Below are 24912 nucleotides of genomic sequence, written 5' to 3'. Positions count from 1 at the left end.
AAAACATAGGGTAGAGGTCTTGCCTTGCCATGGCAGTCCCTATATTTTGATTAATTTCACTTTTAATAGGATTCAAGGACTAAATTGCAAGAGACTTTGGCAATTTTGCTCAATCCATGTAATTTGCGCAATTGATGGGGAAATTGGATAAAATTGAAGTACAAGATACTGAAATTGAATGTCATGACTCTAAAAATACGAAAATTGCAAATTAAAAGACTCAAATGGTAATTTTTGGACAAATTCCACTCTATGTGTAATGAAGGAACACATGAAATTGAACTTGAATTTTGAATTTTTAAGAGGTCAAAATGAAGAGGGAATTAAAATAAAAATACTGACTATTTTTCTATATTTTTGTGACCTCAAATGCTATTTTTCTCTATTTTTTAAAACATTTTCTTGTTTTTGAAAATTTTTATAAAAATAAAAAATATGAAAAATGATTTTTTGGTAAAAAAAATGGTTCCTTGGGCTTAGCTAAGGCTACCAAAGTTCAAGCCTTAGCAAGGCTACCAAATTGGTTTTAAAATTTTATGAATTTTTTATGAATTTCCCAAAAAAAAAAAAAGCTGGAAAAGACTAATTAAAAATCAGGTGTCAACAAAGAAGTGTTATCATGTGCACTCAAAACTTTTTTTTTTTTTTTTTTTCAGGAAACGAGAAATGGAAGCGTAGATATTTCTTGATTGACCGTGCATCCATCCTTCCACCTTTCACCTTCTTCACCTTCAAACAACATTGTCCCCAACCACAGCGACCCCAAGAGGCACCAACATCTCCGGCACAAGCACGGCCACAGTAGCCTTAGTAGCGGCAACGACGGGCTTAGCATCAACATCGGCATCATCCATAGGGGGAAATTAAAACTCTCTGAATCCCGCATTCAAAAGATACCCTCTAATCGCCATTTCCGTGGCATTGACCTCCTATGGCGGAGTCCAGTCCTAAGAGACCGATCGGAGTTTTTTTTTTTTATCAGGCGGATTATGGCCGTGAGTTGTTACTAAGCTTTAACTTGTATGTATGTTTGGAAAATTAGTGTTCTAAACTTGTTATTAGATGTGGTATGACTATGATGTATTCACCGAACACCTGATGAAAATTGCATCGTAACATCACTTTTCCCGATTATTAAACATTTTTTTTGTTTTTGTTTTTTTCCTTTTTCTTTTATTTTTCTTCTTAGTTAAGTTTTCTAACAAAATAAAAAGAAAAATAAACCGAGCAAAACAATAAATTTGATCTTCTCTTCCTTAATTACAAACCACTTACATAATTACAACTACAACTACACGGGACTTTACCCCATCACCCTAAACGAAGAAAAAAAAAAAAAAAAACAAAAGAAGGAACATAAATGGAAGCACGGAAATGCAAGCTAAGGGCATGCATGGCAACACTTCTGCTTCAGAAATTAACTTATGGTCACAAGTTAATTTTTGTACTTTTACTCCAGAATTTAATTTCTAATTAGAGAAATTTGTTTAGAAAAGATTGAAAATTTCTATTTCTAAAACATTACTAACACAAAATATTCTATGAAAGATTATTATCAGCACCTAAAATTTTTTTACTTCATTTTTTATTTTTTAAAATTTCTTTAAAAAATAATTCTCATTATTAAAAAATATGATTTACGTTTTAAAAATAAAAAATTATTATTTAATTTTTACTCCGACGGCCAAAGATGGCGACTTTGCGGTGACCGATAGCGAGCGAGGCTCGGTGATCGGCGATGGTGGCGATTGAAGGTGGTGGGCGGTGAGGGGGCAGTGGTCACTAGTGGTTGGTAGCGAATGGAGGTGGCCGGTGATCGGCAAGGGGAGGCGGTGGTTAGAGGGGAGCGGCAAGAACCGGCGAAGGTTAGCATTGTGTAGTGACGGAGGAGGTGTAGTTGGAAGAGAGGTGCTAAAAATGCAAAGAGGCTGAAGTTATTGATGTCGAGAGATTTTTACTTTTGAAAGAGAAGTAATTTTTTTAACTTCTGAAATTGGCTCAAAAATAACTTTAGAAGTAGAAATGTAATGTTGCGTAACCAAATGAATTTCTTTTTCGGAGGTTGCATTACCAAATGGATTTCTATTCCAAAAACACTTATGAAGCAGAAATTCATTTTCATAAGTGTTACCATACGCATCCTAAACTTCCTTCCAGGAAACGGAAAATGGAAATGCAAATCTTCCTTGATTGACCGTGCTTCCCGTGATAACCCGGCCATACTAATCGCAATTACATTGTATTTTAATTTTGATTAATTAGCGCAAGCGAAAAAGAAAGCATATAATTAAAAATAAGATCTTCATTAATTAAGGTTAACCGACACATGACAGGTTCATACTAAGCCTTCACAGTTGAACATACTTTAAACTAACAACTACCAACTAATTCCCCACTACTACTTTAAATTTGCTCTCTTGTTTGGGCCCGACTCGACTTCCTTGTCATCCTCTACATCCTCCTCCATCACTCATTGTTGTCATTACTGTTGTCATCCTGTGGAAAAGGAATCGCGGCCAACTAAACATCTTTCATATCGAGCATAGATTAACACAAAGTGGTACGGTATCCGTTCCATCCTTAGACCCACGTCAATCCAAAGAGTGGATCTAACCCTCACGAACTCTATACCAGGAAAGGCGAGGCTATTTTACGGACGCCTCAAAATCCACAAGAGTACCGTAACAAACTATCGGAGTATTGAAGGGTAGCTGCCATTTACTAAGAGTTTGAAAATATAGTAGGAGTGAGTCATAGCCCAACAAATAGAACATCTAAATAATACAAGTATGATTAAATATCACTCGACTTCAATTTATCTAAGGACATGCATTTTTAATGGGTCTTATCAAGATGAGTATAATCAACTTTGGGAAAATATTATTTCAAGCTAGACCAAAAAAAATTTATTCCTTACCAAAAAAAAAAAATTATTTTATTATTTATTTACAATACAACATGACTTCCAAGATTCGATTCCCAATCGTCTTCGGGCCTTTTTTTTTAAAATTTTTTTTCAAAATTTCTTGAAAAATAGAAAAATGGAAAAAATAAAATAAAATAGTAAATGACCAAAATGTCCTTAGCTAAAATGACTCAAGCCCTTTTTTGAGACTAATATAGTCACTTTAGGCCCTTAGTTGAAATAATATGCACTTTAGGCCCTTTTTTGACATAATCGTTGCACTTCGGATGCTTATTTGAAAAATTAGGTTACTTGGAGCCCTTTTTTGAAATTTTCCTATGAAATAATGAGGAAATTTGAGGCTTTTATTTGAAATAAAGTTTACTTTAAACTCTTATTGAAAAAATAATAGCATTTTGGGTTCATATTTGAAATTTTCTCATAAATCGATTTTACCTAGAAAGTTCACGGAGTTTTTCTCGTGATTCATGTATTCCTTTTCCTGTAAATTCAGACAAAAGAAAACGAAAGTGAATGCTTGGTCGAAAAAAGAGAAGGACAACCAGGTATGTCTCGTCCTGCTCGGCCTGATGTTCAACGTCCAAAAGTCGATTGTCACATCACTGAGTGAGCCCGTGAACAGACAAATGGGCCATGGCAAAACAGAGAACAATTCAAAATGATTGAGATTTTACATTCATGCCTTTCCTCATTTAATGGAAGTACACGTTTGTCGTTGATGAATTTGTCGAGCCAAACGAAATTGCTTCAATAATGTAAGCCGCGAAGCACCGAGCTAGTAGATTTTGAATTGGATCCTCTCGAAGCAAGGAATATGCTCACATGTAAGGTTCATTAGGATTCAATGTATTGAAGATTGTCTATGGAGATTCGAATCTCGATATCCACTTAAATTTATTGATGATGTGTCATAATCCCGTATAAGTCACGAAACTATCTATGTGTGCTTAGACGACTCCATTGTATAGAGTTAATGACGTGAGACTCTGCAGGGGCCAAAGCCAATTGTCCTGAAAGCAGCTCCGAATGAGGTTTGACCTCACTGGTCCGTGGAGATATTGAATCCCAAGAAGAGCGCGATCGTGCGGAGAGTTTCGATTCCGACGAGGGATTCGAGGATTTTTCGATCCTGTATTCTCCCATTCTTTCAACATTCTTGCTAGAGAGAGAGCCATGGTTGTCCCCTTGGAGTTTAATAAAGCTACAGTTACAACCGAAGAGATTATGATACTTGATCGAGTTTGAGAGAGATGCCTACTCTATCATAGTATTGCCGAAACAAGCGATCAAATAATAAAATAGATATATTAAGAAAATAAATTGGATATCAAATTTTCGTGATTAAGTCGATGTGAATTAGAGGCATTGGAAGAATAACACGTGATTCCACTATAAATTAAGCGATACAATAGATATCACAACTACACATAAGTTACTCAAATATTCTCAATGTTTTCCAACTTTCAAGAAATTACACCCAATAACTCAACTCAACCTAATCATTTTATATAAATGTTTGGTTCATCGGTAATCGCTTGGTCACGTTGCTAAGAAATCTTCGAATTGGCATACAAAAGGAAGTGATAATTGTAGAAATTAGTGCACAATACTTTACTTGCACACCATGACAGTGATTGTAAGAGGTGGTTATTAATAATTCAGTAATAAGTCTTTCTAACAGTAGCTACAAACCAAATCCCTGTTTTCCCCTGTTGTTTAGCATTCGAAAAAATTACAAATCCCGTCTCTAGGTTTTTAAATGCGATGATGATATTTGATATGGTAAGCAAAGTCGGTGATTTTTTTTTTTATTTATGATTATCTCTTTGTCATTTCGTGAACATGCATCATTTCATAGAAACCCTTTTCCTATTGCGTCGTTTGCAAAAGGTCGAGAATGATTGATTAGCAAAGTAAAGACGTGGAATACGGGTTGGACATGGACATCTTAGGTCAAAGGTCCTTGTCCGACTAAAGCAAGTGGACATCTTCGTTGTCTTGGCTACAATCAAACCAAGCATGCACTTGGAGATCATCCATTTTCTCTACCTTTTCGATTGCGACTCGTTTGACCTTTCATATCGTTTTGCTCGTTTCTCAAAAGAAATCCTCCGCCGTTTGATCTGATTTCCCTCTAGGGATGAATCGAGTCGTGCACTTGCTTTAAAATTTTCAGCCAGCGGAAGGTCTTTCTCATCGTCTAATTAGGAATCTACTGTGGAGAAAAGTTTCTACGAAAAGAGGAATTCTATCCTTAAAATGTTAATACGGCAAACTTTCTATAATGGCACGTGCCACTAATCTTTTTGAAGATATCGAAATCAACCGAACGAAGAAGGAAAATCTCGTGCACGTGTCGCGAAATGAGAAAAATAAGGGAATTGGAGATTTTGCATCCGTTCCGCCGTATGTGAACATATTTTACCTCCTACGGTTCATAACTATCTTTAAAAAAAAGAAGCAAAGCACCCCAGATAAATAATTGCGCTTTTTCATTTCAGAAAAAAAAAATCTTTTTTTTGTGCTTTTTTTTGTTTAGAAAAAAAATACAAAAATTTTAAAAAATAATTAAATAAAAATAAATATTTATATTTATATTACTTGAAATAATTAATTATTAAAAAGTATTTTATTAAACGATAAGTCTTTTTGTCGTTTCGTTTATTTTATTTTTTTTTAAAGCGATGCATGCAATTAGGAAATATTCATGAAATTACTTATTGAGTAAACCAATCATTGCTTACATAGATAGAAGAAGAAGAAGAAGAAGAAGAAGAGAAGAAGAAGAAGAGAAAACTGGATAAGCCACGATACGATCGCCGCTTAAATATCAACTAAACCCCAAATCTTATCTCTCTCTCGCTCCGAGCTTCTTCATCAATGGACCTCTTCTCGCTCCAATCCGTCCTCCTCTTCCTCTCCATCTCCCTCTACTTCTACTTCTCCTTCTTCCACCCACATCCCCACCACATTAAGCCCGCCAAAACCCCCGGCTTCACGCTCTACCCCGTCGTCGGAGCCCTCCCGGACTTCCTCAGGAACCGCCACCGCTTCCTCGACTGGATGGCCGACGTCCTACCCTCCGCCCCGGCCAACAGCGTCGTCTTTTGGCGTCCCGGCGGCGTCCGCGGCGTCATCACCGCGAACCCCGCCGTCGTCGAGCACGTGCTGAAGTCCCGCTTCGAGAACTACCCCAAGGGCGACAAGTTCATCGCCCTCCTCCGCGACTTCCTCGGCAAGGGGATCTTCAACTCCGACGGCGAGCTCTGGAGGGTCCAGCGCAAGACGGCGAGCTACGAGTTCAACACCCGGTCGCTGAGGCAATTCGTCATGCGCAGCGTGACCGTCGAGATGGAGACCCGGCTGGTGCCGATCCTGTCCCGGGCCCAGGAGACGGGTCGTGTCCTGGACCTGCAGGACGTGCTCGAGCGTTTCGCGTTCGACAACATTTGCAAGCTCGCCTTCAACGTCGACCCCGGGTGCCTCGCCGGCGACGGCACAGGCGAGGGGGAGTTCATGCGGGCGTTCGAGGACGCCGCGATGATCAGCTCCAAGCGGTTCATGTACGCCTGCCCGTTGATGTACAGGGTCAAGAGGTGGCTCAACGTGGGGTCGGAGCGCCGGCTGAGAGAGTCGATCGCGACGGTCCACGAGTTCGCCGGAGGACATCATACGGTCGCGGATGGAAGAGAACAGAGAGGCTCGCGACGAGGATTTGCTCTCCCGATTCATCGGCCACGAAATCGTAAGCCAACTAGATTTTGACAAGATATATTTTATTATCAAAATTTTGTTATTGAATAAATTTAACAGTACATTGGTTCTCAGAACTGCATTAATTAATTTAGGAACCGCATTGGATAAATTAAATTATTCAAATTTAAAAATCATATTAAATATTCGACTAAAGATCGAGGTTCATATTACACATTAGGCCATAATTCATTACCATTTGTGTCATTTATGTTTATTTTATCGTGGAATTCATATAATTTCAAACACCAACAGAAGCAGTCTTGTTATTGAATGCGAAAATCGAGCCACGATCTAGCTTTTTGCTTAATCGAAGGAAAGAGCTGGCCAGTTGATGAAATTATCACGAACTTGCAAATCGAATTTGACCTGACTATGTGCGGATCGCCAGGTCCACGAAAATGGCTCCGCTTCCACCGAGTACCTTCGAGATATCGTGATCAGCTTCATCCTCGCCGGGCGCGACACCACCTCGTCGGCGCTGACCTGGTTCTTCTGGTTGCTCTCGTTCAACCCGGTAGTGGAACGGAAAATCTTGAGCGAGCTCGAGAAACTCCGGAAACAAAACGGGAGAAGTTTCGGAGACCCGTGCGGTATGGAGGAACTGAGGGACATGCACTATCTGCACGCGGCCATCTCAGAGGCGATGCGGTTGTATCCGCCTGTGCCGGTGGATACCAAGTCCTGCCTAGAGGACGACGTCTTGCCGGACGGAACCTTCGTAGGGAAGGGCTGGTTCATCACGTACAACACGCACGCGATGGGGAGGATGGAGAGTATATGGGGCGAGAACTGCCACGAGTTTGTGCCCGAGAGGTGGATCGATGAGGGCGGGCTCTGCCGGGCGGAGAGCCCATTCAAGTACCCGGTCTTCCACGCCGGGCCAAGGATGTGCCTCGGGAAGGACATGGCGTACATCCAGATGAAGTCGATCGCGGCCTCCGTGTTGGAGAGGTTCGAGATAGACGTGCCGGGGCGGGGCACGAGCCCCGAGCACCTGCTGTCGTTGACGCTGAGGATGAAGGGCGGACTTCTCGTGAGGGTGAGGAAGAGATGTGTTGACTGACTCCTCCATGAGAGCTGCTGGTTAGCAATAACAAGATGGATTCGCGTGAATGTAACGTATGACTAATCTGTGTTTGTTTTCCTTTGGCGTATTTAACTTTGTCTCCAAGTTCTCATGGTGGAAACAAAGCTAATGCATTCCTTAATTTCGACAAGGCGCCTCCTCTGCCGTCGATAGCCAGATGCATCGATCCGTGGATAGATCGATCGAGCATTTCGGATCTCTAGATACAACACAGTCGCACGCTTAAAGAAATTTTGAATCGGTATAATCATGAAATTCAAAGCATATGCTCCTTTCTTCAACCCTCTTCATATGGATTAGGTCCGCAATATTATGCATTCAAGATTTCACCGAGCTGAACGAGGTTAAGACAGTTGACATAGATCGAGTTCGTTCATCAATGCATGGTTTTCAAATCTAAGCACAAATAATCAACCAAACCGGTCATGATGTCATTGTCCAATGTGGTTAGGGAGCTGAGTACTTATAAATTGTCAATCGGGATTGAACGCCCTATCCCGTATGGACGGGGCGATGATAAATGACAAGGAAACAAGAAAATATTAGATAGGTCTGTCTTGTCATGCATCAATTCACTTATTGATCATCTCCTTCCTCCGCTACCTTCTATTTAAGCTCGTTCTCTGCAACAACGGTGTCTCTCTTTCCTCCTATCCTTGCTGCTCTTCTCCCTCCGGCCCTCTTCCTCACCTGCACGCCTCCGGTCCCTCTTGCTCAAAAAACCAATCTGGTCATTTCCTCCCTTTGAGCCCGACCTCCGCGCCTTCCCCATCATTGCCACCGGCACCGATTGAGCTGATCAGATCCGGCCAAACGACACCAACAACGGCCATGGACGAGCGTCGGCTTCGCTCTCGAGCCACTCGTCCAGATCCGGCCTCGGCCTATCTCGGTCCCCAAACGATGAGTAGATATGGTCGGACGATGATGACGACGGCCGTGGATGGGTGTCGGCATTGCTCGCGAGCCTGGCTCGTCGTGATCGGTGACGCCGTTGTCCACGGCTGGCCGGTGACGTTGCTATCCACAGCTGCGAGCCACTGTCGACCATGGCCTCAAAAGGCAAGAAGAAAACCGAAGAAAACAACGAGAGTAACAAAGGCGAGAGAAGAAATTTAAAATGTGGGCCTTAGTCGGACACAACGCCTACCTGGCGACAAGACAGGCCCACCCAATATTTTCTCCTCTTCTCCCTCATTTCCCCCCTCTATCTTTACCTTTGTTACGGTACTGCCATTGCTCAAAGCAAGAGCATTAGCAATGGAGGTCTGATAAATTACCCTCTAATAGGGTGCCTGCCGGGGTTCGTCAAGACCAAGCGTTGCGTCCTCCATTGGATCTCCGAGATACTCGCCGCTAGCCCCACACAAAACTGTCATCTTTCGGCGCGCCTGTGTGCCGGCCCAAGTTTTGGAGCATGTCCTCAAGACTCACTTCGATCGCTATCCACAAGGGGATCGATTCAGATCGCTCCTCCACAATGTGTTCGGAGATCGCTATCCTCGAGACTCACTATGTTCACACCTAATGTAGAGAAGAGAATCCTAGAAGAGATGGAGACAATACGAGCTCATCATGGCAAAACCCTGGGGGTGGAGGGATGCAGCTTTGAGGTGCTACGCAAAACGGATTATCTTCATGCCGCTATCACAGAGACTATGAGATTATACCCGCCAATGCCACCCGATAGGAAGGAAGCCCTAATGGATGATGCACTACCCCTGATGGGACATTTCTTATGCAGTACCCCTGATGAGGAAGAGCTGGCGTGTCATATACAGTTCTTATGCAATGGGAAGGATGGAAAGCATGTGGGGAGAAGAACTGTCTTGAGTATTTGCCGGAGAGGTGGCTCGACGAGAATGGGGTGTTCAAGCCAGAGAGCCCTTGCCGGTTCCCGGTGTTTCACGCGGGGCCAAGGATTTGTACTCGGGAAAGATCTGGCCTATATTCTGATGAAATCAGTCCTCGCAACTGTGCTTGAGAGGTTTGAGATAGAAGTGCAGAACGAGGGGAAGTGCCCCGGGAGAATTCTGTCCATGACTCGTCATGCAAGGGCGATTACCAGTCAAAGCGAAAGAAAGATGTCAGCATTTGAAGCACTAGTTATGATTATTCAGTTAAAAGATCCAAAGAAACTAAGATTCTTGAGCACTAATCGGATATATGCTTTAGCAGCAGGTTCGGCAGAAAACACTCCAGGAATTGGGGAAGGGACAGCGGGGTAGCCGGCGACGGTTCCCCTTGGTCCAGTACTTCCATTCCCTCAAGCAAAATTGGTAAAAATTGTCAGAAACGATGTGAAACCCAAATGTCAATTTTGGATGTTTAGCAAGAGTTGACTATAATATAGACCAAGCAATGTTCAAATGAAACTTACGTACATTTGTTGGCCAGTTTCCTTGGCCCAAACAGTCCTACCCACTCCAATACGATCGGGGTGGTTCTAACAAATGAAATTGACCTTGTCACGTCAGTACAACCGCTTCAAATAAACTGTCAGAAAGTACCACTTGTGGAGCTTCAATATCCTTGAGCTTATTAGCTAAATGGCAATTGGGAACTGACCTGACCGGGTTAGAACCTACTCCTCCGAAATCGATCACCCTGAACATACAACATGCATGGTTGCTTCTCGTGGAATATCATAAACCCACCATGCAAAAAATGCAATAGGGACAAAAGACAGGCATAATCTACATACAGTTCTTGGTCACAGAAGTCCAAAGACGACAAACTAAGGATTTAGGAGGTGAATCTTCATTTTGATCTGAACTCATTGTTTCTTGAATTACATGGTGTGGCCCTACAAAAGCCATGCTCTCCCGTTTAGGTGTGTATTGAGGAGGTATTATCCTGACGAAAAATAATTTATACAAAGGAGAATATTTCAAGCCTGTTAAATTAACAAGTGTCTCATCAATGACCATCTTCGAAAAATCCCTCGCTTACTAGATTGATCCCCCTGAATAAGCCCTAGGCGTGGCCAATAAATGGTCAGAGCAATAGCATACGATTGACTGCAGATCTTAAACGAACAAATTATCCTTGAATCCGACACTCGAAGTCAAGGTTCATTGTAGTTGCCACCAGATCTTGTCCCATTACTAACTGAGGGATCCCCAATTTTGACCCTCCGATAAAAGAGAACGTATGCTGCAGCTGACTTAACATCGTCTTCATTAATGGTAGATATATGGCTGTCATCGAAATTGTACCACCTATTTTCATCTAGAAGCTGCACATCATCGATGAGATGTGAAAGAGTCAAGCCACTAGTGACTCGTAAAAGGATCTGGAAGACGGATATAATTTACTACAAGAAAATACAAAGTTGTATTATACAACTGTTTACCTTGATATATGCAGTGTAGTGTCCACTTCCCATGCCTCCGTAATGGTTGGTCAAAGCATATAGTTCATAGAGCTGGCGCCTGGAGTTGTTTTTATTGGCAACGTAGTTTGTGAGGTCGAAGTCGTGTATGGGAAAGTTAACAAAGGTTTCTAGCTTGTGCTTCATTGATCGACTATATGAGAATCTCTTTAGATGGATAACTAACACTTCTGGAAGCCTCCACAGATCAAGCTTTTTACTTGCTTGTCGTCGTTCTTTGCATTGGGGACAGTACCTAACAGATTGAGAATGATGTGACAGTTAATTTCAACAATGGTACGATGGACCTCAACTGCACGTAAAGCCGGTTATAGGCTTTGAAGAACTCCTAGCTAAGGGAGGGCCAGTTCATAGTCGCCACCCTGGCTAAAGCAATAAGCTTGTATTCAAGTTTCAATATCAAACACTACCTAGGACCAGCACCTTCCGATTACCACCCTCCCTAATAATCTAATCGGCCATTCCTTAGTTGGATATAAATGTTCATCCTAGAGCACCTAATAATAATATAAAGTTTCACAACAAATAATTTCTGCAGAGCAACTAATAGACCGGCATCTTTAATTAAAATACTACTTTCCTTTTTCATCAAGACTTAAATAAAAGCATTTTCAGCATAATATTTATTGCATGTGGACAGAGAGAGGAAAGAGGGGGAAGGGGGGGTTGTGGGAGCCAGAGAGAGGGAGAGGGAGTACCACATATCTTCGGGCACCAGCGGTTCTTCTCGTAAGAACGCCTCCAGGCAAGTATACAGGGAAAGAGGTTCACTCCTGGCCTTTTTGGTCACAGGGCCATTAAACACCTCAGGCAAATTCTCAAGGCACTGAGTGTCGTACTTCTTCAAGAGTTCATCTGACCAGTTAATGGCAACTAGCATACTAGATGACGAGGGAAGTCTAATAACTCTTTCATCTCTGGCAGACAGATCAATGCATTTATTGTTGTCATCAACCCATTGAAGAGGTAATGATGATGACATATCGGCTTTTGGGCTACTACAGTCCTTGCTCATTACAGAGGAGTCTGTCTGTGCATTGCCAGCATTAGTCTCGGAGCATCGATCTAATGCAGTACCACCTTGTCCAGCCTTATTTTTAAGCATAGGAGATAGCATTCCTTTAACAGTTGCTTGGATGTCTGCTCTTTTAATCCCATCATTGGAAGAGATGACTGAAACAAGAGGGGTTCCACATGGTTTCCATTCCGATGCATTATGGACATCACTAGCACCCCTGAGTGAGGAGCAAATAAAACAGTAATCAGGAACTACCCAGATGTATTAACTACCAATGTTTTCTACCCTGTCATAAATGGATAAAAAAAAAAGACAAAATAAAGGAAAGGTTCCACTCTCAATGTCTTCTGCATAATGCTAAGAGCAACACTGATGAAGAATATGAGAGAGAACTCCAAACTGAAGCAATCATCAAGCAAACACATTGTAACTAATATCAATGAACAAATAAAAGTAGATTGATCATACTTCCCATAAATCATTCACAATTGAGCATTCACAAGTTAATCATAGTGATTTTTAGTACATACTGTCCTCGACAGCGGTGCACCAACTGAAGATAAATCCCATTCTTCTCAAACTTTGAGACCTTGTAGGCGGCAAGGTGATCATCGTCCTTAATGGTGGACAGCAATATTAATGTGTCATCCATCATTCGTTGAATCTGATGGTTCCTTACCTGTAAAGGCCACATTTCAGTAAATTCACCGAGCTGAGTTTACAGACATCAACAACTTAAGACGTTGAATATTAACATACAAACCTCAGCAAGCAAAAGCTTCTCAGTATGGTGCAAGGAACAAGCTACGCTAAGTGCTTGGATTAAGTCCCTACAACGTCCTTGCTTTGGCACTGTCACGGTATGTGTAGATGGCAATGCAGTTCCATCATAGGAAAAAACTGTCACAGTCATAGTCCTAGTGGTCGTGGATTGGAGAGGCAAAGATAGATACATAAATGGATCAAAAGTGACAGAGATCTTATTGCATACCGGGCAAACCAAAGTCGACTTGTACTGTCCCTGTTTATTTGTAAACAATCCAAATATTGGTTCAGGATCAATTAAATATCTTCAACAACAGGCTGTTAAATATTGAAAAGATGACCCCCGAAAGTTAACCACATATGCCAATGTTATACTTTTTGCAGGTGAGTGAGTGATATACAAAATAATAACACATTTGATCTCTTCCCAGTCTTTTAATTCTGAAAGATAGAGAAAATAAGGTAATATATTTAACTCTTCATAATCTTGGAATTTCGGTCCATTGACGATTATTAAAACTTCATTTAATCTCCCTTCTCTCTCTCCCCCCTTTTTCCTGGGTCCAGTTTGTCTTTTTTCATCTGATCCTCATAAAGTTAATTAAGCTTTCTCTGAATGAGTCAAGAGAACAAATGACGGAAACAAACAAACTTCAAAATGAATGAATTTTGTCTAATTGGGAGATTCAACCCTAGCTATTTAAAACTCTTTCGGTAGGTCAGGGGCTAAGGTCTACAGAATTACTCACTTGACAAACATCAACAATTATTGAATCATTTCGGGCAATGTGATTAGCCCAGTATTCATCGGCAACTTCTTCATCAGGTCGACCATCTGCATCTCTGGATTTGATGTACGGCTTATGCTTGACACGATTTAGATCTTCATGAAGACCATCAAGCAGAAAAGCCAATAGCTCCTAAAAGTCAATTACCACTGTCAATGAAGCAAGTCTTAAAAACATCAAATAGGGGTCAACGTGATTCTCATTACTAACCTGAGAATCATGCTGATTGTATCCACTGAATTGGGGAGCAAAGCGAGCAAGCTTTGCTTTGAACGGACGCGGTGCAATTGCCGTCCGTCCAGGTGCCCATAGCTTCCGCAACAATTCACCAAATGCCATAGCTAATTCACCCTGCCCAAAAATCAGTATCAGTTAGATCTCTGATGATAAAAATATAATGCTCAGCACTCAACTTTAGCAGTATTATTAGAGCCCATCCACCACAAACTGTGATAATCTTACTGCATATATTTCACGAGACCACAGTGCAAAGTGAGTTCACATGTTTCAATGACCAAGGACTTACAACCATGCCAAGAGGATTCTGCCAGTTAATCTCTTGATGGTAATCTTCCCGAAAGTATTTGGCAAACTCAGGCGTGTGAACAAGGCATTGTATTGCACTATTCATGAAGCAAGTGTTCCCAAGATTCAGCAATCCGGTCAGACCTCCAGATGAACCCCTTGTGCTCACCCCACTGACGCTAGACGTGCTTTCCAAATCCCTCACTCCAGGAGTCAGGCTCTGACTTTGTGCCGGGTCTGTACTATAGCTTCTAGAAGATACTTTGCTAGCAGAGAGATTTCCTGCAATTGATGGGTTTAACTTCGACGGCTCAGCAACAACAGAAGCATTTTCCTTCCCTAGAAATCCATTTCTCTGAATCATGCTCCCACCCAAAACAGAACCATTTGTAGTGTTGATGATCTCCACCAGAATCTGTTCAATGCAATAGAAAGAAATAATTACCCACAAAAAAAACTAAAGGACATTGTTAAAAGCACAAGAAAAGTTTCAGCTGATAGAACCAATGATAAATTAAGAGAGCTCCTACATGGTAAGAGTCGTTGCAAGTTGTTTTTTGCTCTTTGTTTTTAAAATTAACATGAGTAGTGACTGACCAACAAGTGTCAAGCAACAAGCATGCATAGATAAAGAGGCTCACTCCTTAAGGATCCTGACAGTATGCATTCACAAACGAACACTTGTTTTTGGACCTAGCTAGAACTTAAGAATCTTATCCACTCTACAGCGATACTTCTACCTCCTCAACAGGAACAGCCGCCCTAGATATTGCCACTATACTTGGATCTAACTTCCTCCAGTTCTACACGACTGAAAAGGCATTATCCATGAGAACTTGAGTCCAAAACTTAAACTCAATAAAATCTCTGCTTCTTTACATTACATGAGCTACTGCATTAGTTTTTCACTATCAATGTTGTCCTTCCACATCGCAAAGGTTACCCTTGATGGTGTAAACCCAAGTTTCCTTAATGGCCTACAGCCTTCCTCTTGTTTTCCTTATGGATGATGATGATAAGCCACTCCCTTTATCCACAACAAATCAAAGCACGATAAGAAATACAAATATTCCCCCAGGCTTGTTGTGGCGACAGTCGTTGGTATTCGAATCTAATCTTTTCAGTGAGAACCTGATTGGCCCCATGTGTGTGATTAATGTAGCATAATCTTCTCAAAAGACCATTTCTGCAGTCGCAGGCTTGCAGTACGTTCTCATATATGAACAATGAATCCAGTAGATGTAAAAATCATCAAGTTAAGCATTCTAATTCCATCAAACAACTAAGACTCAAGAATGAACATAATAAGTACAGGATATATCCAACTTCTGAAAACTTACATACAGGCTATCCTTTTCAAAGATAATTCCATCGGATTCAGTTGCCTTCAAATTTTTGACAGCGACAGAAGAAGACACCCAAAATACCCATCTACTGCAATTTTACCAGCAAATCATTTCGCAACAATGTCAAACCAACTTACGGAATAGAAATCTTAGTCTCTACAAGGTGAACATGCTAAATCAACGACCTAGCTAACAGTTGCCATTCTTACCAGACTTAGCCCGAGAATTAAGTTTCTGTATATCCTCAATCTATCTGAAGAGCAGAAGATTGGGACACCTAAATATAGCAGATACCTCATGATCTCGCAATACATTCACTTTCCAGAACTCAAAAGTTTCATAAGTTTCAGAGACTTATGGAGCATTCATGCGCATTGAAAACCACAGTAATAGAGGCGATCCTTTGCCCAAACCTATACATTTTCATCCCAGACTACAGCACAGCAAAAAATAAGGGGAAGAAAGAGCAACCCATAGCATGCAATATTTCCCAAAACAATCCCACACACCGTCAAAAGTTCCTCCCCAGACGTTCATCCTCTCACAACTCACTAAAAAAGATAATCCGCTCAAAGAGCAACCAGATTGTAAAAGAAGGAAAATCATGCCAGAATATTGGTACCCACGTCTTGATCCATCTGAATGTTCGCATCATCAAGAGTTCTATTCATGTCATTCATCAATGCATGCTTCCTATGACCATAATAGTCCCAAATGCAAACCTGGAACACAGAAAAATTCCAAACACGATGAACTCAATGAAGAACTGAACCTGAAAATGATTTAGGCAATTAGATGGAAATGAAAGAGCAGAGATATATGAAGTTTTTACTTGTTCCGACTCAAGATAAAAAATCTCACAGGCTCTTCTGTGAAGATCTCCAACAGTTTCCTGTGTCATATACTCAGGTTTCAGATTAACAAGAGGGAAGAAATCTCAAATGCAAACATGCAAAAACACATTCACGCTTCCTTTCTATTAGATGTGTAGAGGACACTAGAGCAAGGAGTTCATATGATACCTTTTTACTTATTCTTATGGTAGTGCGGTCTCCCTTCGATATCGCAAGAAGGTGCAGCCGTAAAGGATACACCTCTACAGCCAACTCAGTCTGCGAGAGACCAGAGCTAATAACCTTCCGAGGCAGGGTGGGGCCACCACCATACCTGATACCAACAGAAATTGTCATCGAGCTTCCAGTCTGATTCTCGCAAATCAGACTACAGTATATAAAACAATTTTATGACTTGTTCTTCCAAATAGGAGAGCAAAATACTAGATACACATTACACAGACATTCTCAAGAGACACCTATAGCATGATTTCTAAAGATGAATAAAGTATGACTTTTATTGCGCGAAAGCTCACTAAGGAGGCACTTAATAAAAGCAGAAATTATCAGCAAACTTAAACAACGAATTCCTGTCCTCAATACCGTAACATTATCAAAGCCTAAGCACCTTATTGCCACCCCTCATGGATGCCAAATAAGCCACACACTTTAACAAACATATCACAAAATTCTACAATTGCCTTTCTCCTCTTTGTCAATATTCATTTCCCACTGGGGTCATGAGGAAGCATACACTAATCATCATACATGCTACACCCAAACAAATCTCTCAAAAGGAGTTTCCATAAAAACGCAAACAAAACCTTGAGCAGAAAAGCCTTCGTGGTTAACAGGAAAGGTCATCCAAATAATATTACAAAAGCTCCAAAACGAAATTACTCACCAAACATACAGCTGATTCCAAACTTCATATGGAAGTAGAACATAATCACGACCTTCTAAGAGAGTATCATGAATCTCAAATCCTGCACTTGATTCTTCTGAAGCAGAATCATATATCAAATCAGAATTATCAATGACACTGGGCCTTTTAGGAGTAATTGAGCCAGCTGAATCACAATTTTCTGGCAGGGATAATCCATCATTCATGTTATTTGACTGGTCTTGGTTGACATACTCGATCCAATGCTGCCACCATCTATTACAAGGAATAAATCATGTTTCAAAGATGCCCGATCCACCAATATTTAATACAAGCAAACACGAACTTCCTAATCAGATACTCCTCAGCTGTGAGATACACTAAAGAGTGCATAAATCAACATGCGATTATGTATTCAGAAAGAGAAAAAGCTATGAATAAATTGCAGGCCCCAGTCAACTTCCAATTTAGTAAATCAACTTCGGCAATTAGACACTACTCGCAGTGGAATTGTCTAAATCACAAAACTCAGAAACTTGTCCTCTAAAGATGGCGGGTAATAACATTTTTCAGGAGTCAGGTAACTGAATTCGACTATCTAATCCTTCCTTCACAAGAAGCGCCTGCCACTTGCCCCAAAAAAAAACCAACCAACATCCAGCCACCAAAGCTACTCACCTTCTTTCTTATGGCCCCAGTTGCAGAGCCTATAGCCCTAATCCAAACCCTCAAAACGGGTCGAAAGTTCCGCACATGCTAATTCAGGTGCATATCGGAATCGACATCTCGCGAAGACAACAGAGATGCGTCAGAATGTCACAACCATCCTAAGCCTAACCTAGCAAAACTACTTAAAATCATCTATTTTTCCCCAAATTTTCCATCAGAAGGCGGTGATTCCAGCAGAAAACATGGCAAACACCCAACACAGAAATCGAAGCGATCGACCGTCGTACCTCTGAGTGAGTAGATAGAAAGTATCGCCCTCCCTAGTGTTGGATTCAGACGCCAATGCGATGTCCCTGATCAGAACCCTCTCTTCCTCGGGCGTCAGCTCCGTGCTCCCGCTGCTGCTGCACATCAGCACATCGGCCGCCATCTCACCCTCCGAAAGCCGGATCTGACGCGAAAAGTCCGGGCTTTCTCCCCCGCCTGCCCCGGCAACTTCCCGGGAAAGCCAAACCAGATCCGAAGAAGAGGAAGGAAAATTGAGGGTGGGGGAGAGAAAGTCAGGAGGGTTTGTGGATTTGTAGGCCGTGAGATTTTTGGTCGCTCCCACCGTCCCTTAAACCCTCGCTTGAGGACAGTTTTTGACAACGGCAATGGCCCTTGGATTTTCTCCTCCTTCCTTTCCCTCCAGAAAAAGATTAATTAGGGATAAGTTCAGATTAATTTGGCACAGTAAATAAGAAATAGGGAAGCTACATCCCATCAAGAAAAATTAAGATAATCACACCAACCATGTCAAATGAGCTGCTTCACTTCTTGGACAGTGATGGTTACTTTATGTTTGAGTTCAAATGCACATGTTTATGATAAATCTTGTATTGGGTCCATATCGCTTTCGTGATATTTCACGAGAATAAGAATTAAAATAACGTGTTTTTCGATTTTTAAAATGCATACGAAAGGAGGGTTTCTATCAAAATAAATGTCGAGCAATTGATAGAGCCCGAGAAAGCTCTAGCCACCACAATTATGCTATATTGGCGGGCTCCAAAGCTCCCTCGCTCTGCGGGATCGGTGAAACTCAAGCGGCCATGATCACCAGCTTAAGAACCCAGTTGTTTGGAAAGAAAAGTCTTAATCTGCATAGAAACTTAAGAGTGGCTTTATGTTTGCTTCGAGCTTTTATACTATAAGTTTAATAGAAATTGGTTTGCTTAGTTTCATAAGTTAGTGTAGGCAGTGTTAAAGTGTAGGCTTGTTAGATTTAGGTTTTTGGCTACAAAATAGACGTTTAAACTGTAATGCATATATCCTTGGAATCTATTCACATACCAAATGCAAGATGCTTAAAAATCATGATCTGATTTAAGCCGTTGAACCATAATCAGTACATAATATACATTTTCTGCTGCAGCAAGTTGTCAGCAAATTTCTAAGCTTTCTCAGCATTTGCAATCAGCTCCATCTCCCCTGCATTCCCATTAGTCCCATTAGCCATATTCTTGGCCAGAGCGTCGTCTTTTGCTGGCGCCGGTGCCGGCTCCGCCTCTTCTTCTTCCTTGCAGATCGACTCTTCGATGGGCTTGTACGTGTAGAGCCAAGCGCAGACCAGGTAATACACCAGATTGACGACTTGAATCCCGCTGACGAGCCAGTAATAGTGCTCCAATCTCCCCCGGTTGAGGTTCCGGGCCGGGAGCCAATTCCTCTCCTTGCCTGTGTGGTCGTGGACGAGGGTCACCAGCAGCGTGCCGAGGTAGTTCCCAACCGATATGGCGACCCAGTACAGTGCAGCCGCCGTGCTTCTCATGCTCTCGGGAGACTGGTCGTAGAGGAACTCCAGGTGACCCACGGACGAGAAGACCTCGGCTATCCCATGGATGAAGTACTGTGGGACCAGCCAGAAGACGCTGATGGGTATGATGGCCTTCGGGTCGTCCAGCAGGTGGTGAGCGGCGGCGACCTTTTTCCTCTTGATCTCGACAAACGACGCGACTATCGCGCCTAGGATGTTTATGGTGAATCCTATCCCCATTCTCTGGAGGCACGTGATCCCAACCGGGTTTCCGGTGAATCGGCGAATGAAGGGGACAAATAGGCGCTCGTACAAAACCAGACCTAAAGGTTATGGTTTCCAATTGTATCAATAGAAACTCATATGAACATATTGAGTGAGATCCAGAGGTCCCATGAGATTTGTACCGGAGAGCATGGTTAGGATGCTGAAGATGGAGAGCGAAGCGGGCGGGATTTGGAAGGAGCGGGACAGGTGACGGTCCATGCTTCGAGCCTGGACGATGGTGAAGCTGCCGAGGTGCGACGAACACGTGACCAGCAGGATCCCGGCAGACCAAATCGGAAGCATCCTAACGATGCATTTCAGCTCCTCCACACGGTGCACCGTGACCAACCGCCATAGGTCCGGCGGACCTGAACTCCTAGCCTCTTCTTCGGTCATAGTCGCGGCTTTGTCGAGCCACCTGATAATTAATCGATAGGATATTATGCAACACAACATTCCCGATTGATGGCAAAATCGTTCCATGTTCCTATTTACCAAGTATATATCGCGAATTTAGGCAAGAGTTTATGGTTAATAGTCCATAACTTTGTTAGATCTCGTGCATCAAACGTTGGGATCGTCCGTCTACAAAGACGAAATGGTAGCTTACTTGAATTGCTCCGAGTGCAATAGCCTCCCATGCACGGAAATGACCGCGTCGAGCTCCTTGTTCTCGTACAACAACCCGGGATCCTCCGGCACCGGCACATTCCTCTTCTTCACAGCCGCCACTATCACCTGAGCTAGTCGTGTGAGTGGGCTCCCTCCGGGCTTCAACTTCACGTACAGCCTCGACCCGATGACAAACGCCACCACCGAAACCACCATGGCCACAGCCGGGATCCCAAGCCCCCAGCCCCACCCCACGTTGTCCTGGATGTAGACGACGACAGTGATGGCCGTGAGCGTGGCCATGCCCATGCTGAAGTAGTACCAGTTGAAGAAGTTCCACCCGCGGGAGGTGACCTTGGCCTTGGACATGTCGAACTGGTCGGCGGCGAAGGTGACGACGCAGGGGCGGATGCCGCCGGAGCCGAGGGAGGTGAGGAGAAGCGAGATGTAGAGGACCCACAGCTGGGTGGTGGAGGCTTCCTGGCAGTTCACCTGGGTCGGACAGGGCGGCGGCCGGAGGGAAGGGAGCACTGCCGAGATGACTATGCTAATCAGACCCTGTAATTAGCTGTGTGTATGTTAGTTTAAATTCAGCTTCTTGATATATTCCTCTTTGGAATTTGCATGATCATGTGGAAACTAGCTAAATCACATCAACGATCATAGAACTTTCTTCTTCTTTACAGACAAACCAATCTGATCCTGATCATGATTTTTCCATCCCTTGGTTTCACCAAAATACTTCATCCACATCGATAAGCACTGTGGAACTACAGTAGAAAATGGCAATCGCGTTGGTCAAATAAGTAGGCACGAGGGATTCTAACGTCAACGATGGATACCGGGGTCATGCAGATCCGATGTCATGTTTGAGTAATCGAATGTGTCGTTCGGATCGGCGGACATCGCATCGCATGGTGCCTAGGAACATGGAAGACTTTCTCCGGGTATTGGGACGAGTCCTTGGTTCGAAACTCTCGAGAAGCCAAAATTGAAGGAGGAAAAAGATGTACATCATGTAAGGAGGGAGAGGAAGAGGAAGAGAGAGAGGGAGAGCCGACCATTTGGTAGACAATGGAGCCGATGACGATGGTCCAGTACCGGCCCGCGACCGCATCGGCAAGCAAAGCCCCGAGCAACGGGGTGAAGCTGGCAGTCCCACTAAAGTTGCTGAGGGTGTTGGAAGCCTGAACCAGCGGGAGGTTCAGCACTTGGGTCAGGTACGTTATCATGTTGGCGTGGAACCCGGATGACGCGAACCTATCGCACACCTCGTTCGCTGCAACACAAACTTCTAAACAATGAACCACCAACCACAATGCCACTCCAGAAGAAGATTAAAGAACAGAGGAAATCAAAATTCTACATTCACTAGACTTTAGAGCTCCCCTAGTTTCCATTTTTCATCTCGGATAACAGTTCAAGGTTCTCGGGCAGATTTGATTTCGAGGCGGTCTGGTCTATTACCGAGGATAAACGGCATGGTTCTGATGCCTCCAAGCTTCCTTCCCTTCGGCGCGCCATTGCTCTCTTGGTCCGACGCTCTCTCGCGCTCGTTCTTGTCGTCGGACACCGCAATGCTCTTCACGTCCACCTCCATCTCTCCGCCCTGCCCTCCTCCCTTTCACCTTCCAGTGCCTCTGAACTCGCTCACTCACATGTACATATATAACAAGACTTGTCCGGGGCACTCTGAGAGAGAGGATTTGGAGATGAGAATGATTGAAGGTGAATCCACGGAGGAGCAGTGGTGCCGCCCCATCAAGTTGAATTTATATTGGGCATGATGTGATGTGGGTGTCCTCCATGTCCCATGTGTAATGCATGCCATGCATGCATGGGTTCATCGCTGGGGTTTTTGTCTTCACTGGCGGTTGGTGGGTCTCGAGGCTTTTGTTTTTTTTTTTGGGTTGGGAAAACAAGTTGGAGGCTTCAGGATTTTTGCAGGGCCTTTTTAGGGTTCACATTGAATTCATGAGGAAGATGAGGGGTCATTCGTTTACTTGTATTGTGAATCCGAGAATCATGCCGTGAGCTTAGGTGAGGCCGAGGGGAGGTATTACCGAGGAAAGTCGTGGGAAAAGTGTCCAAAAAAAATTCCAAAACTTATTATATTTGTGTCAATTCAATCCTAAATCTTTTTTTAGTGCCAATCCAATCCTAAACTTTTTGCATTGGTGCTAATTCAGTCCCAAACTTTTTATTAGTACTAATTCAGTCGTAAACTTTTTGCATTTATGTTAATTCAGTCCTAAACATTTAATTTTTTAAATAATTTTTTTGGTGTTTTCTTCTTCTTTTTTTCTTGCACTTTTTTTTATTGGAGGTTGGCAATGTTCGACGCATCCAAGAAAACAAAAAGAAGAGAAATTTAAAAATATTTAAATAATATTAAAAGATGTCCATTAGCGCCAGTCGTGCCACACAAGAATCGACGTCCCCGTTAGCGATTTTCCACCAAAATTGGCGGGATTGACTCAATTGACATAAATATAAAAGGTTTATGACTAAATTAGCACAAATGCAAAAGGTTTAAGACCGAATTGATACCGATGCAAAATGTTTAGGACCGAATTGATACCAATGTAAAAGGTTTAAGATTAAATTGACACCAATAAAAGGTTTAGGACTGAATTAGCAACAATGCAATAGGTTTAGGACTTTTTTGACACTTTTCCCTAAGTCCTAAATATATTATACTTGTACCAATTCAATTGTAGATCTTTTAATTTTCATAAAATATTTCATAATTTGCAAATGAAGTTCATCCGGCCAAAAATCTCCGCTCACCCGTGTGGTATAACCGGCACTAATGTGGTTAAATATTTAAATTTTTCTAGAAATTTTTTTAAAATGTTTTATTTTCTTTCTTTTTGCTTTTTTTTCTGTTTCATCTTCTTCCCCTCCCCGACCATGGCCACATAGATCCGACGCCGTATCATCGCTCGACCATCACCGCTATGAGGCCTCGCCATGCGCATCCATCCATCGTCAGCACCAGCCACTCACCTACTCGAGTCATCAATGTGTCCCTCCATCTCTCTCTCTCACCATACATGAAGGTCATGAGCCGCAACAATGGAGGTCACGAGCTCCGTTCATTTGCTTTGATGGAGGTCTCTAGCCTTGTGTGACCATAAATCTAGGTCGCGTGAGCCTGGCGACCTCCATGACGTCTGTGACCTCCATGGTCGCGCTCAAGATTCGGAATGACAAAGACGTTTGTAGCAATGCTTGGTCTCGCTAGCGAGGGAGGCCCTCGCCCTCGTCGGCCATCACTTTTCACCGGTTAGCCACTGGCAAATAGAAAAGAAAAAAAAAGAAAAAACACACAAAAAAATATTCAAAAATTATAAAATTTGTCGGCGTCGGTGTCAATTGCACTGGCCAAATTATAAGTGCAATAGATTTAAAATTTTAATATCCTCGGGTAAATATCGGGTGCATCCAAAAATTGCACATGAGAATTCAAAAAGAATCTTTGGGGTTGAATAGCAAGAGAACAGAAGATGACAAATTGAGGAAGTGGGATAAGATTTGAGAATTCAAGGAGCTTCGGCTAGTCTCGGAGGAGGGACACACTATATGCTCAAATGTGTCATGGTAGGATGTGAGCTGTTGGCGCGCGTGCCAAATGGTCGCTGCCTGTCATGTTGTCTTCTTCGTAATTTTTTTTTTTTTGGGTCAGACCATCTTCCTAATTAGTTTCACCGTATCATGGTACAGATTGTTTTACACGCCCTTAAGTAGGAGTTTTGGATCGCGAAGACAAACAGAACGGAAGCCCTTCCCTCGAACTGGATTTTGAATCCACCCCTTTTCTTTTTGAGATCTTTTGTGGTTAGAACTCCAAATTCTATGTTATCCTGTTCTTAGTTGACAAATATAACACGGTGTTTTGATCCAACAAAACAAAAGAACACAAGGCAGCGTTGCCCACACGGTGAGTAATCAGATGATTAGTGTAACACCGGGACAAAAAACGTTAATGAGGGTAGGAACTCGTATAATTACTGTACTGCACCGGCCTATCCATCTAAACTTGCTAGGATTTATGCGGTATTGGTCCGGTTCCGTACTCTCACGCATGTAACGGGCATCTTGCGACGATAGCATTCATATGCGAACCTTGCTGAGATATCTATCAGTACAGATGCAGCCTCGTACTGCTCCTCTACTAGAATCCTGTTTCGACTCTATAAACCTTGATTTGTTTGGGATTATCCTTGTACGGCAGCAACTCGCGGA

General features: G+C 42.6%; 4 protein-coding genes across 6 annotated transcripts; 2 read left to right on the top strand and 2 right to left on the bottom strand.

The window, feature by feature from the left end:
• The first annotated feature begins 5767 nt into the window (after positions 1-5767).
• On the top strand, positions 5768-7899 carry LOC115732465 (cytochrome P450 94A2). The gene is given in 3 exon segments (XM_030663110.2): positions 5768-6586; positions 6588-6671; positions 7071-7899. Coding segments are annotated over 3 exon segments (1539 nt in total). The 5' UTR covers positions 5768-5806; the 3' UTR covers positions 7746-7899.
• Positions 7900-9322: 1423 nt separating this feature from the next.
• Positions 9323-9997, top strand: LOC125312721 (cytochrome P450 94A2-like). The gene has a single exon (XM_048271834.1). It carries the CDS (start codon positions 9323-9325, stop codon positions 9995-9997), a length of 675 nt encoding a protein of 224 aa, XP_048127791.1.
• A 506-nt stretch (positions 9998-10503) lies between these two features.
• Positions 10504-18685, bottom strand: LOC115732537 (ubiquitin carboxyl-terminal hydrolase 5). Of its 3 annotated transcripts, XM_030663208.2 has the most exons (14): positions 18278-18685; positions 17343-17597; positions 16628-16772; positions 16438-16497; positions 16214-16327; positions 14261-14674; positions 13945-14085; positions 13696-13866; positions 12945-13202; positions 12712-12860; positions 11862-12398; positions 11125-11398; positions 10818-11007; positions 10504-10712 (listed from the first exon to the last, which is right to left on the bottom strand). In XM_030663208.2, the coding sequence occupies exons 1-13, from the start codon at positions 18418-18420 to the stop codon at positions 10837-10839; spliced, it is 2832 nt and encodes a 943-aa protein (XP_030519068.2). In that variant the 5' UTR covers positions 18421-18685; the 3' UTR covers positions 10504-10712; positions 10818-10836. The 3 variants fall into 3 exon arrangements, with proteins under 3 accessions (XP_030519068.2, XP_030519063.2, XP_030519075.2); XM_030663203.2 differs by having other exon boundaries at positions 10504-11007; XM_030663215.2 differs by having other exon boundaries at positions 10504-11007; positions 16232-16327; positions 18278-18684.
• A 644-nt stretch (positions 18686-19329) lies between these two features.
• LOC115732578 (protein NRT1/ PTR FAMILY 3.1-like) lies at positions 19330-22426 on the bottom strand. Its single transcript, XM_030663256.2, has 5 exons — positions 22132-22426; positions 21726-21943; positions 20663-21222; positions 20193-20470; positions 19330-20108 (listed from the first exon to the last, which is right to left on the bottom strand). The coding sequence occupies exons 1-5, from the start codon at positions 22262-22264 to the stop codon at positions 19423-19425; spliced, it is 1875 nt and encodes a 624-aa protein (XP_030519116.2). The 5' UTR covers positions 22265-22426; the 3' UTR covers positions 19330-19422.
• Positions 22427-24912: the final 2486 nt, after the last annotated feature.

Source organism: Rhodamnia argentea, chromosome 10 (genome assembly GCF_020921035.1).
Source record: "Rhodamnia argentea isolate NSW1041297 chromosome 10, ASM2092103v1, whole genome shotgun sequence".
NCBI lineage: Eukaryota > Viridiplantae > Streptophyta > Magnoliopsida > Myrtales > Myrtaceae > Rhodamnia > Rhodamnia argentea.
The sequence above is the reverse complement of the archived record's forward strand: the minus strand, read 5'-3'. Positions and strand labels throughout refer to the sequence as shown.